This window comes from Salarias fasciatus, chromosome 7 (genome assembly GCF_902148845.1).
Source record: "Salarias fasciatus chromosome 7, fSalaFa1.1, whole genome shotgun sequence".
NCBI classification, from domain to species: domain Eukaryota; kingdom Metazoa; phylum Chordata; class Actinopteri; order Blenniiformes; family Blenniidae; genus Salarias; species Salarias fasciatus.
In genome coordinates this window covers 4,148,533-4,164,634 of record NC_043751.1, presented here as the reverse complement: position 1 = coordinate 4,164,634, position 16,102 = coordinate 4,148,533, and the positions used below count along the sequence as shown (strand labels likewise).

At 45.6% G+C, this 16,102-nt stretch overlaps 1 protein-coding gene across 1 annotated transcript; it reads left to right on the top strand.

The window, feature by feature from the left end:
* The first annotated feature begins 416 nt into the window (after nt 1-416).
* Nucleotides 417-13,051, top strand: ticrr (TopBP1-interacting, checkpoint, and replication regulator). Its single transcript, XM_030095787.1, is given in 24 exon segments — nt 417-1,103; nt 1,106-1,272; nt 1,491-1,728; nt 2,824-3,056; nt 4,192-4,197; nt 4,332-4,557; nt 4,756-4,894; nt 5,029-5,153; nt 5,288-5,491; nt 5,645-5,790; nt 5,993-6,093; nt 6,210-6,303; nt 6,468-6,550; nt 6,642-6,866; nt 6,964-7,051; nt 7,148-7,214; nt 7,575-7,706; nt 7,800-7,890; nt 8,000-8,058; nt 8,256-8,533; nt 8,769-10,772; nt 10,775-10,910; nt 11,056-11,181; nt 12,503-13,051. Coding segments are annotated over 24 exon segments (5,616 nt in total). The 5' UTR covers nt 417-544; the 3' UTR covers nt 12,592-13,051.
* The last annotated feature ends 3,051 nt before the right edge of the window (nt 13,052-16,102 follow it).

Sequence of the window (16,102 nt, the reverse complement as noted above, 5' to 3'; positions counted from 1 at the left end):
AATTCCCTGCAGTTTTAAAAGTTAAATGCAGCCGGTGACTGCCAATCACCATCTTCCTCATTACTCTGCGTCATTGAAACCGGCCCGGTCAAGATTTGATTGATGGAACTTTCATCCAATGAAAAGTCAGTATAGAATTGTGTCGTATCGTCTGTGAGTTGAAGCCTGATTTTGAACCAATAAGAGTCGTGGGTTTGTGGCCTGGACCAATCAGAGTGAAGGGGCGGGTCCTCGTGCAGCGAGCGCGAAGAGTGAAGAGCAGACGGCTCCTACAAGATGGCGTCTGATAAGTTTAGTTCTGAGATAGAACTTTTATGTAAACAATAGACTCTGTTACAATGATTCACTCAACGTCAGATTCGTTCCTATTGGGCCGTAGGTATCGTATTGTTTTCCACTCGAAGTTGCTGTAGCTATTAGCTTATTGTCCATGGCGGCGCTGCGTCCAGCTCCTCGTACAGTGATTAAACAGCTGTGTCGCGTCCGTTTTGAAAATGGCAGCGTGCTTCTTTATTTTGAATGAAGTTACGGATGTTTTCATGGAATGAGCATCTTCGCGGACCCTGCGGTTAACGTCATGGCTTTACACAACTTGGTGTTTGTTATCGATGTCGATCATGGAAATCAGGACTCGGGAGATCAACTGGAAGTCAGGAATCATTTCACTAAAAGAGGAATACTGCACGTCTTGTTGCATTTCGGCTATAAATTTGGATTTGAGAAAGTGCGCTGGGGCTATAAATTCTTTCAGTCCAAGACGGGTCGCAGTGCCAGCCTCATATCCAGAGTTTCGGACTTCAAGGAGCTCTGCCACAAGTCATTTGAGGATTTCGAGCAGGAGTTTGAAGCCAAGTTCGGCGAGAGGGAGAAAGCGGGGCCTTCTCGACAGAAGCTGCAGCACAGTCGATCCAGTTCGGTGCAGAACGCCCTGAAGGAAACCCCTGCTGGACTTTCAGTGGGACAGACCGACATCACGTCTCCCACCAAACTGTCCCTGAGGCCCAGGAAGTCCAGCCGTGCTGGGAAGGCCGGCGGACCACACGATGAGGACACTTCCAGCACCGAGAGGAATGTGGTGTTTGTTGTCTCACAGTGTCCACGATCAGGACACAACTTTTGGACTACCTGTCTTTGAAAAGCTGACGACTTGGATACGACGTGACAGAGACACTGATTTCCAAGGGACTTCACCAAATGCTCGTTCAGCGAAAGGTAGTCCTCCACTGGATTGACAATAGATCACATCCAGGTGAGAACAGCTGTTATAACACTGCATGACCTCTTCAACTTTCACTACAACTAGTATAATGTTGGGAGTGTAAATATTAAGGAGCAGACACAGTTCTGTCACAACACATATGATGATGTATCATTGATTTGACATTCTAAGACAGTTCTGCTCTTTGAGAAGAGTTGCACTGCCCTTTAACATCTGCCAGAATTCCTTCTACACAGATGTTCACAGACTTCACCTTTTTGTCTAATTGCAGGTTGTGGAGTGTGAAGACGGCCTCGGATATGACAAGCTGTCTGAGGTCTTGGCTCAGCTGGGTGGCAGAGTGATCCCTGCGGTGGCACTGCTGCACCTCTGTTCTGACGGCCAGACAGACCCAGGATTGATGAGCGAGGCCTTCGGGTACAAATCAAGCATCGGATACCTGCTGTCGTCCGAAAAGCTCCACCGCGTCGCTTTTCCGGTTGTGGATGGTGTTCTGCGATGGAATCAAGGTTTGTAGCTTGTGTTCGTATCTTATCAACAAACAGAGCTCAAGCATCATCTGTTACACTCATGGATGCAAATTCTTGATGAACTCAATATGGCGTGGTATCTATCATGAATGAATTCTTCAAATGGTAGATAAATGTTTCTTTTTCTTGGATTTCTTCATTTGAAGTTGAAATGAATGTCGGTTTGTTTTTATCTGTATTGTACACATCATGGTGTCAAACGGCTCAATAGCTACATAGAGCCCAGTTTAATGTTCAGTGGACCAGACTGATAAACAGTGCCATAACAACCTTTACATTTAAGCATTGAAGGTTTTTTTTTGTGGTGTGGTTGTTGGGACTGGGGTATCTGTGTTAAAATGTCTAGTATTTTCACCAACACCATACAGTTACTACTGAAAAATACCACACACTCAACATAAAGCCAATTTTAAAGAAACCTTCTGGTGCAAAATAAAGTGAAATGTCCATAAATCTCCTATAGTTCTTGCATTTTGCATGTTTTTACAAACTAACCCTGACAGCATGGCTTTAAAGTTAATTTGATTGCAAGAGATGGCTGGCTTTCACGGCAGCATCCCTGACGTCTCAGCTTGACTCTGTGTTGTTGTTCTGATGAATTTTGTTAAAATATTGTTTTCTTTGGAATTTTACTTTGAATGTGCTTGGTGGTTGGATTGGAGCCTCTTGCTGACCAGTTCTGGACCATGGACCTTTTGTTTGACACCGCTGGAATACATATTCCTCATTGTTTGCCATTCAGTATCGTAAATGCACATCAGGCTTACCCCAGAATTTTAGTATTTAAAATAGAAAACATTGAAGCTGTTTTGGGTATGAGTGTTCCACAAGTCAGTCATTCTGATTTAACTTATTTGTGATTTGTTCTTGGCTTATTCAAAAATCTTGAGCTGCATCAATGAAAATTGGTATAATCATGACAAATCAATCTGTCTTTCATGTGAAGAAAGACATTTAAGTCTTGTCAAAATTAACCATAACTAAACACAACTGTGTACTTGATGTATAAATGTTGTGCAATGAAGTGATCTGACTGAGATTTGTAATTAGTTTTGTTTTTTCTCTTCACACCAGGGGAGGCGGCTCAGAGCTGTGGTGTCTTGATGGAGCCGTCGTCTCATCGACAGAGGCTTCTTCCAGAGTCCGCTGAAGTGTGTCTTAAAGGAGTGCTGCAGGGTTGGGACGCTGCATCGCTCACACTCACTGCTACAGAGTCGTGGGTTGTCCAGGCCTCCAGCGGCAGTAGTCAGGGAGCTGCTGCCTTCCAGCATCTCTTAATGGAGCTGTCCGCTCACGCTGCGCACATGGTGAGACACGCAGACACGGCAGCTCTGTTTGACACAGAGATGCTCATATGTTTACCGTGTGTTTGAATTACTTGATGACAAAGATTCAGTTGAGGTTAATAATGTGATTACAATGTGTTTTCCATTCCATTTAATTTTTTATTTTATTTTCTGCTTTTGAGGGATATGTAAGTAATCATTGTTTTGTGATTGATTGTCAGCATATCAGAAGTACCTGTGAGGATTTGTTTTTTTTTCTTTGCAGTTTTGTTTAGATTTAATTCTTACTCACACACACTCTCACTCTGTTATTGGACACTTTGTCAGGTATAGTGTTAAGTATTTATCGTACATAGAGGTTTTGTGTTTAAAGCATGAGGACATGGTTTAACTGAGTTGCTGAAGTTTGAACAATGTAGTTTAAGTGACTTTAAACGTACCTGGATCTTTTTGTGCCAGATCTGCTGCTCTGTGTAATTCAGAGACTGCAACATGAGCTTTACCGTTCAGAGAGAATGGTCTGAAAACAAAACACAAATGTAGCTTTTAGCTCTCCTCTGGTTAAAAATGGTTGATTCAGGAGAACAGTCGTTATTTTTTTTTTTTGTTTTGTTTTTTATGGAAACAGCAGCCACTTGCAGCCAGGGTATGGAGAGGACCGCCTCTGACTACTGATGGCTAATTACAGCAGAACTACACCAGTTATTTGTGAACTTGAAAATGAGTTTGCTGGAATCAAAAGTCCCTTAAGGAACAAATTTTAGCCCAAAAGATGATCTTTTTTTGGGGATGCAACAGCAGATTGAAATCATGGAGGTTCAGTGAACGTGGAGCGTCGGTATCAACCTAAATCTCTAAAGAACGTCTTTACCTCAGAGAATGAAGACATTTCTGATGGTCAGAGGAGTCCTAGTGGCTGATAGCAAGGTGTGCTTCACATTTTGGATGTTGATTAAATAAAAAAAAAAAGACATTCCACTGAGAGAGATCAGGTGTCTGGTAAACTAAACTAAAGCAACTGATGTCACCCTGACCTGACTCCACGATGCCGTTCAGTAAACTGAAAGCGATCAACAAATCTTAAATTATTCATTCTTATCCTTTCATTGTAAAGAAATATGCAAATGCCCAAAGTATCCTGCTAACGCAACCTCAGCTCAGTGTGGATTATGAGCAAATCTTCAGATGTTTCAACTGTTCACAAAAATGTGCAAGAAACCTTTTTCTTTAAATCTTAGAATATGTTTGATGAATGTTTTCAACATTTCTTTCTTTGCTTGCCCCCTTAGCTTGCAGAGGATGAATGACCGTGGACTGGTTTGCTCGGCCGTTCTGTCCCCGCTGTCCCACTTCACCGCCCGGCTGACCGTCCTCCAGCCTGCCGCCCCTCAGCCGGACCGGCGCCTGGCGGCTGGAGTCGTTGCCCCCGCCACGCCAGAAACCTCAGCTGAGCTGCCAGATGTCGTGAGCAGCGTTTTGGGAGTGGTGTATAAGATAATGGAGGATGGTGACGGCAGCAGTGGTAGGTCTCGGATGAAGACTGGCGAATCTACAGCTTTAATGTAGCTGTTGAAGGCTCAGGTCTGAGATGCTGAAATAGTTTTCTCAACAAACACGCTATTGCATTGTTTTGATGCCGGAAATCACTATGTTTTACTTGTTGAGCTTCATCAGACTAAAGGTTCATTAAACATCTTTAAACCATTGGGTTTTTTTCCAGACAATCGAGAGGATGATGCCGTTCCTGAGTGGGCTCTGCAGGAATTCAGCCGTACGCCTCTGACAACAGACACTCTTCAGACGTGGTTTCCTCAGTCCGACCAGTCAGGAGTCAGCTCTCATTTAATGGAGTCAATGAGGTGCAGCATTACAGTCCAGTATTTCTTCATATTTCTATTAGTACTGACTTCATTAAGTAAAATCTGATTTTTCTGTTAGTACCTCGCAGAAGAGAAGCCAGCGGTCCTCATGCCGTTGATGTGTTTTCGTCCAGGTTGCTGCATGCGGTGCCAGAGCAGAGTGAGGAGGAGACGTCCGTCCAGCAGCAGGAACTGATTGGCGGTCTGGCTGAGCTGTACCAGACGTCCCAGAACTCAGAAAACAAGAGGGGCAAGAAACGTGAGTGAGGAATTTTTATTTTCAAGTGATTATTTTTACATGATTAAAGTTACTAAAAAAAAGTCTGTTTGAAATTCTTTACTACAAAGTTTGGACCGGACTACTCCAACATCGTTTCCTGTCTTTACCTGTAGGTGGCGCTCAGCGCACCCCAGTGAAGCAGAAGATGAAGACCATGAGTCGCTCCTTGCAGATGCTGAATGTGGCCCGCCTCAATGTTAAAGCCCAGAAGAACCAGGCTGAGCCCGAGCAGCCGGGCGCCGAGGGCAAAGGAGCAGACAGACCTGGGAAGAGGCGGTCCAGTGACAGAAACAAGCCTGGACCAGTGAACCCCATCAGTGAGTCCATTACTGCAGCACAGCCAGGAGACGTGGCGATGAAGCATGTCATGAGCTTTATACAATGATGGTGATTTGGTTATGTCCCAAATTTACCTGCAACGTTTTTATATGCAGAGAGATGAAATTTCTCTTCTGTCCCCATTTTGTCAGGTTTCAGCAGCGAGGCAGAGCTGCTGTCCCACCTGAAGTCGGTCTGGGAGAGGACTCTTCTGGACAGAGAAGCTTCTCTCGGTACAGAAATCCAGCAGCTGGCAGCCGCTGTACAAGCCTTCTTCGTGGCCGTATCGGATTGGGAGGTGAGAAACGTGCCAGCATGACGTGTGTTTTTACGGCTGGCTGGGTTTAGTTTTTTTTTAATTCTCAATATTTGATGGCAGAATAAAGCAGGTGTATACTGCTACAATCATAACAGATGTTACACTCGACACTGAAACTGAAACTCCATCACAAGTTTCAAATTTCTTTGCATGTTTTCAACTTTTTACGTCTTTTTTTCAGGCAAAGGCCAGTCTGTTCATCCAGCAGCATCTCCTCCAAACCGGCAAGTCCATCAGGCAGCTCTACGGAAACTCTGGCGACGTTGACAGCAAAGTCAGAGAGTGAGTGTTTCTGACCGCTCTCTGCAGTATTTGTCCCTTCCGCTTTATAATAACAGGATGTTTTCAGTGCGGTGTCGGGAAGACGTTTATGTCTGTAACGCATTGTGTGTCGTCAGGTGCCAGCTGCAGGGGATGCTGAGGCTGGAGATGTGCAGACTTTTCTCCTCAGAAGAGTCTAACGTGCTGGATCTTGATCAGATTACAGAGGAGGTGGGACGTTCGCTGCTAAGATTTTTATTTTTAATTAAATATTAATGCAGAGATGACCAGTTGCTAAGTTTGCAGCAGTTTTAAAAGTTGTGTGACAAAGGCTGTGTAGGAAACATTTTTTCTGAGTAACAGCAAAATATTTTGAAACTTTTTGCCTTCCTCAGGTGGCTGAAATGCTCAGGATCATCTCCCTGACGAAAGACCCAGTTTGTCTTGCGAGGTTCCTTGAAGACGAAGTCCTTCCTCTGTACGTGAGATTATCTTAGCGTTTAGGATGTACGTAAAAATAGTCGTCTGATATTGCAGGAGTGTAACTGTCGGCTTTTGTGTCGTTGCAGGTTTCTGACTTCGGTCCCCCGAGTGCTGGCAGAGATTTACCACAGCCTGGGCACCCAGCTCCCCGAGGCTTTAGCGGCCGCTCTGCCCTCGGACTTCTTCAGTGATGACTCGGTTGCGAAGGAAAGCGCCTGTCCCTCAGACCTCCCGCTCTCCACCAAGAGCTCGGCTTCTGATGGCGCCGACGACCTGCAGGACCTGAGAAATCGCTCTGCTGCCAAGAGGAGGTGAGAGGAGGCCGCACATCGACCACACATCAGGGACATCTGGTGTGTGGTGTGGATGTTTGAGTGACGGTGGATCATTGTTACCTGGTTTTCTCAGAGGCGGGATGCTGACTCGTCATCGCAGCATGACTGAATCGTCACAAAGTCTTCGCCAAATAGAGATACCCAAAAAGACGACGAGAGCTGTAAGCTAATGAATCATTTGTTTGGTAATCCCCCCAGCTGTTGGGTTTTTGTTGTTTTTGTATAATCCGTGTGTCTCTTTATTGCATTCTTCCCAGTCCAAGTCAAGCGTCTGTGCCGCTGTGGAAAAACCTGCAGAAGCGCAAGTTCAGAAACAAACACAAGGTATGCTGCTGCGCCATCGAAAATCTGATTTTCTCCTTGTTAAACTAAACCTGTGAAAACTTTACCAGTGGTGCTGAAATATTTTAGTTTGCTCCTTGACCTTAGGCTTTCAAATACGTGAAAGTTCAAAATAAACTAAAAAGAACTGAGAATAGCAAGTAAGGTCACTTGAAAGATAAACCAAATATTTCTGAAAAACATCAAACCCTTGTTTTTACTGCTGTTTGTCTATTGAAAAGGATAATCTGGGTGTGTGGCTAGTGTCACAAAGTATGTGAGCACTTCTTCCCTTTTATTCCTCAAACATGACTGGGAGAGTGCTTCTTGTTTCCTGAGCTCATTCTGTTCCCTGATCTGCAGAAGTGACCAGGGTGAGAAGAAACCTGTTCAACCAAGAGGTGGTTTCCCCCTCGAAGAAGGCCCGACTGCCCCGGAGCCAGTCCGTCTCCGCCGTGGAAGGACTCAAGCGCACTCGCTCTCAGGAATCTGAAGGTGAGAGGACATTATGCGAACGAGTGGTTTGCTAGTTTTTACTGTAATTGTTCTAATCAGCAGTAACTTCAATCGCGGCCGTTTCATTTTCAGAGAGGCACAAGCTGATCACGAAGAAAGTGTGTGAGACGCCCCACCACAAGCAAGTGTCCGGCCGCCTCCTGCTCCGGCAGAAAATAGGAAGGTATCGCTTCACTGTTGTCTTTTCATTTCATGGCACCATAATTAGAATCCCAGCATCAAGGGCACAAAGAATGTATGTTTTGAAAATGCTGACTGGCAACTGCTTTCAGGAAGTCTGTCCCGACCGAGGAGTGCATCGTGGAAGAGTCGCCTGTAAAACCTGCAGACGGTATTGACTTCACAGATCGTTTCCGTGTGGAATACACTCATTCAGATCATGTATTTTGTGCGTAGATGAAAGACTGTTTTGATAATTTTGTGTGTTTTTGTTTTAAATTCCTGACTGTACATTTTGTTCATGTTTATCTGAATTGAGAGCCCGTGGTTTAGAGCTCCTTCCTGCTTTTTTTTTTTTTCTTTTGTCAGCACTGAGAAGAAGCCCAAGAATACAGAAGTTTGCTCAACGGCACTCAACCACCTTCTATTCGAGTTCTCAGCCTCGCTCTCGCAACCTGGAACGCGCTCTCTCCACCTCCCAGCTCGCTCTCAGCGACAGTAAAATCAGTGGCGTTAACACGAAGACGGTCCGCTCTCCCATGCGCCTCCTGTTTGGGGCCGTGGAGTCCCCTCGGCGTCTCCGTGATCCGCCTGGTTCGACCAGGGCCACCAGGTCTCGGCTCTCCACTGACTCCAGCGTCTTTGAGGTAACGCCTGCATGCAATGAGTCGTTTTGTCAGAGTCTTGCTTGGAGAAAAGTGAGACGACTGAAATCGTTTCATCTTCTCTGATCGGAGCTATGTCTTTTTCACAACGCAACTTAGGTATGCGTGTCATTATATATTATTTTAAATAATTTTTTTTCTGAGAAAATTGTACTGCAACTTATCATTGATGATACAGTCATTACAGTGACAGATTTTCTTTTCTTTTTCCAATCAGAGTCCAAATAAAACGCCAACAAAATCACCCAGTAAGAGTGAAAGAAGCTGTGGAACTCCCAGAACACCCAAGACATCCCGAACCCCTCGAACTCCCAAAGTCCCAGTTACCCCTAAAACTCCGCCTTCGTCCAGGAAGGGCGCGTCCCCGTCATCGGTCAGTCCTGTGGCCGGGCCTTCTCGTGGACTTGGCATGGCCCTGAGGGGCAGCCCGTTCAGATCTCCAGCCAGGAAGCATCTCGTTTTACAGACTCCTCCCAAACAAAGCCCCCTGAAGGGCATCCTCAGGACTCCGGTCAAGGCTCCAACTGAGGGCAGCTCTTCCGCCGGACGACGCCTGCTCAACAGTCCAACGTCTAGAACTCCCAAGAAGAGTGTGACTTGGTCTCCATCTCCTCGAAAATCTGCCAGAGTGTCAAATAACACTACTTTTAAGGTACCGGAGTCGCCTGGCGTTGCGTCCTGCAGTTCTGCGACGCCGTTCAAAGCGCCCGGTTTCCACGGCCCTGCGAGGAGTCCGAATGCCAAAAGAGACATTTTCAAAACGCCACAGAAAACGTGTCAAGTTAGCCTTTTGAGGCTTCCAGAAGAAACTGGTAATGTTTTGATTCAAGAAGCAAATCAAAGGTCTTCTGAAATGCTTGGCAAGAGTCCTGAGAAGGACGACAGTGTTCGTCTCCTTGAAACGTCTCCTCAGTCCAAACCTCTTGTTGACAGACAGCCGTCGCCCCAGCCAAACAGAAGGTGTCTCAGCAAGTCTCCGAGTCCTACTCACCAAATGATGACTCGATCTGGCCGAACGCCGTGCAAGAGTTCAAGCAGTGCAGCCCAGCAGAAACCAGATGTCACACCACCGAGAGGTACTCCTCCTCCTGCAGGGTTGGAGGATCCCATCAACATCAAGACACGAAAAAGATCTCCTCAAGTAGCTAGAACCGCCAAACGTAACGTGGGGCTGCAGTCTGGTGAGATTTCAGCCTCTGCGGAGAATTGTGACTCTGAGGAAAGTCGCACGTTACCGCAAACTGAAGAAGGGTCGCGGGCGGAGACGTCTCAGTCGTCCGAAACAGAATCCACGTCTCGGACGGATTCCCAGCAGTGTGACCTCTCCAACGCCACGTCTGCCACGACGGACAGCGACAGCATGGACATCGTTGACGCCACAATCGTGAAGACGCAGTTTGTGAGGCCTGAAGATGACATCAGCTTTTCAAGGAAGGCATCGGAGTCTGGTGAAGACGTGGCGTCCAGCGCAGCGTCTCCTAAACCAGTCGTCTTGTCTGAGGGCACGCCGGCCCGGAGCTACGGCTTCCGGCAAACTCCCGACCGCCAACAAAGGGAAGCTGCCGCTCGTTTAGGGTACGCGACTGATTTCCCTCGGTTTTCGACTCCGAGAGGCCCAGCGAAACTGAGCCGACAAAAGAAAACGGGAAAACCGAATCCACTCACCTACCAGGTAGAAATGGAAATGCAGTCATCGGGACTTCCAAAGCTGAAGATCAAACGCACAGACTCCATGAACTCGGTGGACTTTGCGGCAGAAGGCTCCCGAACGGGAGCGCAGAGCGGCGTGGTGGGCGTGAAGCCTCTGGTGGAAAGCCCCTTGGCCATGTTCTCAAAACACAGAGACCCGGGATGCATCTCGCCGTCGGTCTGCGCTCACGCCACCCCGGCCAAGACCACTCCGGCGAAGGGCGGGAGCGTCCAGACCTACATCTGCCAGTCGTACACGCCGACGCGGCACGCCGCTGGGAACGGCGTCGCCATGGCCTACGCCGACATCATCCCTCTGACTCCCTCACCTCAGAGCGTGGGGAAGCTGACCCCGGACAGCCTGAACAGCTGGCCTCGCAGGAAGAGGGCCCAGGCGGGAGTGTTCAGAGACCGGGGCCCGAAGGGGGAGCCTCAGCTGGACGAGCTGATGGAGGAAGCCGAACTCGGAGTGAGCAGGCTGCAGGACGTCGAGGACGCCGACGAGCCGGACGGCAAAACAGACCTTTTCCCTTGGCATTCAGACAATCGCCGACATTTGGAGCAGGTGCTTCTCCTCTTTCTCCACTGGAGGACCTGTTCTGGATCGAAAAGCTGGCGCAGCAAGCCGACGCTGATCTGCAAAGAGATGGAGACGGAGATGACAAATCAAGTAAGAAGTCAATTGATCCTTCTGCAATTTAATACCGAAATGAGCAGTTTGTTTTGAAACCGTTTCTGAATGCGTGCTTCATATTAGTCCCTATGTCGATATTTTAAAGTCACACTGACGAACGTGACTTCTGCTTCTTTGACAGCAACAACTCCTCCCAGCTCCAGGAAGAGAAAGCCAGTGACAGCAAGCGGCATTTTGGCCCTGACTCAGTCCCCTCTCTTGTTCAAGAGCAAAAGCTCTGCTAAAAAGAGATCGCTCAGTTATAGAGGTGAGGAACACATTATTTCAAGATCAATGCTTGTGTTTAAACTAGTGAATCATTGGTATTGATCCTTTTCATTTACCCCCTTTTTTCTGCAATCAAAACTCCCTGCTCATCCAGTTCACCTTTACTGCTGAGCCCTTGACTTAAACAAGCCATCATCATCTGTCTGTTCTGCTGCAGAATTACTGCTTGCTGCAGTTGCCAGTAGCAGTCCTATCATGTAATACCACTTCATACCACAGGGCGGTGTGAGTCTGCTCTCAGCAGAAAGAAGCAGGGCCCTCATCACTTCAAACGACCCCAGGTGGACTAGAACAGTTCTGCTGAAGCCGTTTTCACCGCCTTAACTTGCTTCAAGCAGGAAACCAGCTTTCAGGAGTAGAGATGAAAAGAAGAGATTAGAGTTCAGGGTCCTCAGTCGCTGGATTGTCAAGGTCATCCCAGCCTCAGACACTCTCTCACTCCGTTAGCTTAGGATCGGCGGTGATGGTTTTCTGACATCGTTGAACATGTCAGAGCCGTGTTCGTGTGTCGCGAAAGGCTCGATTGGAATTCTGTTGCAGTGATCATGTTTTCCTTCAGAACATTGAGCGATCAAACTCCAGACGGGAGGCTCTCCCGTCTAAAATATAAATGATACTTGAATGACTTCCTTTTTAGGAAGTTGTTGTTACTGCAGCGAACAAAATGACGACACGAAAAGAAATTCTTGAGCCCCGTCCTAAAATATGAAAAAGTTCTTATGATAAATGAAACACCTAAAAGACTGCAAAATAATTAAAAACATATAACTAAAACACTAGTTTTTGTGGGCCACAATATTAAATGTTAACAATATTTGGTGAGATGATGGTTAAAGAAAAAAGCTTTTCTCTGCACTTGGTCCTGCATTCTGATTCTGCGATGTCAGGCTCTTTCATGTGAAAGTATTCTACTGTGTGCAGCAGTGCTGAGCGTTTCCCCCTGCGATTCATGTATTGTGCAGAGTGAGGGTGTGATCGGTTTCTAACGTGACAGCGCGGTGAATCTTTAACTGTCAGATCTGGTCTCAGTCCAGGAACCCTGGGTCACAACAAAACAGTAAATTTTTATATCAGATTTTTTTACGAGCAGAACTGCTTCGGAGTAACACTGCTGCGTGTGCTTTGTGGAGATGCCACAGCTGTGTGCCTCAGTCCAGTAAGCGACAACGAAATGAAAAACCTAATTTTAACAGTTGACCCTCAAAGTCTTCAAGATAGTGCCGGTGTGGCAGTGTGAACTCTGAGTTCACAATCCGAATGAAGTTCAGATGATCCATTTTTTCCCGCCCTTGCTGTTGCAGATGCGGGAGCGGATATCTCTGCCTTCGGCCAGCCGGTCCAGCGCTCTGACACCCAGAGGACCTACAGCAGGAAGCGGCTGCTGCACTGAGTCAGGAACATCAAGCAGAGCAGAGCCTTCTGTGTCCTGCTGTGACGCTGTGTGTTCTCTGACAGGTGAAGGGGCGTCACCTCTGACCCTCCGTCGCCTGTTCTGACCTGCAGCTTTAGCTTTAATCGGGACTTTTATCTTTCTTCAATGAAATGTTACCGAGTTTCACCGAGAAATTACCGTGCCAGATTCTGATTGTAACATTCAAGATTTGTCTTGTTTGTCTTTCTCCAGTTAAAATTTCAGAAAACTGTGAAGTTGTCATCTCTCTTCAAATGTCATTTAATTATTTTACACACACGTCTGAGCCTTGATGCGTTGATTCAGACGCCATTATTGTGTATTTATTAGTTTGTCATTGTTATTGTCCAGTGAAAAGGAGTGCCTGGTTAGTGATTCAGATTGTAAATATGTTTTAATTCGCACAGGTTTTGTGAATAAATATTGATTTTCTTAATTATTCCAGAATCACCCAAACTGATTTTTTTTTTCTGTCACCCTTCAAATCTAAACTTGGCTGAACAGCCTGGTTTGACTTTGCTTGTTTCATCTGATCAGCGTTCCATCATTAAGAGAAGTAAAGTTCATACTTTTTATTCTGCAATCGACCCTTTGGCCAAAGAAGAAAATGCAAAATTTTGAAAACTGCAGGATCTTGTGATGCATTATTGTGTCACGTAGAAGGTCACGTCGGTGTCTGACAGTTGCCACATTTAGTGAATCAGTTTATGATCTGATCAGACTGATACTGATTTACCCAGAAGTGTTTGTGTTAGGTGTGGCTCTTCGCTCTTATCGATGTGGAATCAAGCACCACTTGGTCTCTTTGAAGTCAAATAACTTTTTCTGTTTGGTTTTTATGACTATTTAGTTCCTGACATGAATTTCTCACTTTGATTTTTATAACTTCAGCATTTTCACTAAAAGCACAAACCTCAGTTTCACTAAGCTCCTTTAGTTTGAAGCCCTGAAACTGCATGTGCAGGTTTAAATGCTTCATTCCAACAGTCTGTATGACACAGCCTTCAGTGGTGTAGTCTGTATCAACGCTGTAGATCTGACCCCCCCTCTCCGGTCCCACATTAAGCTGCAGCGGTCCCTTTGATGCTGAGTGGGCTGCTGTGACTGAACTGCAGCTTTCAGTTTGTGCCACAAGCGAGGGATTGTTCCGAGACGTGGTCCCTGACTGCGTTTCTCCGCATTTCTGTCGCTTGTTAAAGTGAATTCATGTTGACCTCCGACCCTGCGGCGTGAACCTGTTGGAGCCACTTTCCCTTTGGCATACAGACCTCATGGATTACTCCAGTGCTTGTTCACTTTATGGTGCAATAAGCGATTTCTCGATCATACAGTTTGTAGGTTTGTTTTTATGACTTCATTTCTTCTAAGCAGCCTGTAAACATTTGGCTTCACCTTAAAACAAGACCCAGTTTGTTCCGCCGTTATAAAACGATAAAATAAGGGCGCATTAAGGTGAATATGTTTTATAGGCACCATGTTTAACGGTGTGGATTAGTTCTGTGTGCTTTTATTGCCTTGTGTGCAATAGCAACGCCACAATGACTCCTTTCACTTGTCGGCCGTCTGCCTGTAAACCCATCCCGTTTCTCATTGGAAAGCAGTGTGAACTTTGATCTCGGCCCGGTGCAGCCACAATTATGTGTCTAATCCACAGATTACTGCATTTTTTTTCTCCATATAAGGAGCTCAAGCTGAGCATAAAACGGTATGACCGGTGCTGCTATCCGGTTCCCTCAGGTCGACTCATTTGACGTGTGAACGGGAATGTAAATTACAAATATGGCAATTGTAAAGCATCCGATACTTTACTTGAATTAATTCTAAACGTGAGTGTGTGGATCAGTCAGATGAACTCATAGAAATCAATCTCTTCTGTTTTTGCAGGTCAGTTATTGGCACCTCAAACTGACATGAACTCTTCAGAATAAAACAGTTTAAGACAAAGTGGTGGAACAAGTGTTTATGACTCAAAGGTAAAATAATATTTGACCTATTTAGTTTTCATGTAGCCTGTGGGAGGACGGTGAGCTGCTTATCAGCTGTAACTCTCACTGTGAAGAAGTTGCTGCATTGTGTGTTTTTGGGGAAAACTGATTAATGGTTGTTCTAATCGTTTGTTAAACAGATGAGTCGCTGTGCAGAAACCGTGTGTGGGCTGCTCAGTGTGGCTGTGGGCCTTCTCAGTTGATGCAGCTCTGTTCAGTGATGTCCTTGATAGTCCCACCATGCCCCTTTCCAAGCTTTCCAAGGTTCCCAAAAATAAACCCAATTTGGACTATCCTGTACAGAAGATTTGTGCCTATAGTGGTCTCCTTTTCTCTGGGTGCTATTAAGATAAAAACCTTTTGGAAGATCGTGAGTCCATGCTTGTTTGAGGTATATATATATATATATATATATATAATATATATATAATATATATATATATATAATATATATATATATATATATATATATATATATAAATCTAAATGCTATAACTTAGTGGGTATCTCAGTGTTTGCGGTGAAATGTTCTGCATTATAGGCAAGGTTCAGTCAGGCTTTTTGGTTTGGTAAGTCAAACTGGAAGTTTTATACAAAGAAAATAGTGTAATTTTCAAGCAAGCTGATAACTTCTGCTTGCAGCTCCAGTGATGATGAAAGGTTCTGTCAAAAACTAACTGTTGATGACATGTTTACTGAGGCACAGACAAATAGCTGCATTTCATCCCTGGATAGATTATCGATGAACACATTAAACCGACCACCAACTTCCTCAGAGACTCCTTTTAGTTTTGTGAGGGACAAAACCCACATGCACACAGGAAGAACATGCAAACTCTACACAATTATATCTGCATGTTATCGGTGCAAAACCATACACTATAGCAGCTCCACCGATGAGCATGACTGTATATGATCTGCAGAAATTTGAAAAGTATCCAGGTTCTTATCAAACATTTGAAAAGGAATAAAAGCCTTTCTTTGTGGAGTTTGCATGTTCTCCCTGTGTCGTTTAGGGTTCAGGTTCTCCAGTTTTCTGCCACAGTCCAGAAACATGCAGGTGAGGCTGAATTGATCTGAAATTTCCCCCGGGTGTGAGAGAGAGTGTGTGTTTGTCCTGTGATGGACTGGAGGCCTGACCAGATGCGCCCTGCTCCACAAAGCAAAACTGTAAAGTTAAGGTTTAAATGTTATCATTTCAAGATGAAACTGGGCTTTATGTGACCCCTGAAGTGACACACTTGGACCTGTATTTAGAAAAATACATTATTGACATTTATTCTTATGTGAAACAGAGATAGGAATTTAAATTATACATGCAGAGCAGTGCCACTTCAGATCTTGGTAAAATATCCCATGTTACAGATGGAGCTTCATTGTGATGACCGACCAGCGGGTGGTTTTATTGTGAAGGCTGAGCCTGACTTCCGGTCCCCCCCCCCCCCCCCCCCGCCCCCCCCCTCCCCTCCGCTGCGCTCGCGCCGCGGCTCCTCATCATTCCTCCA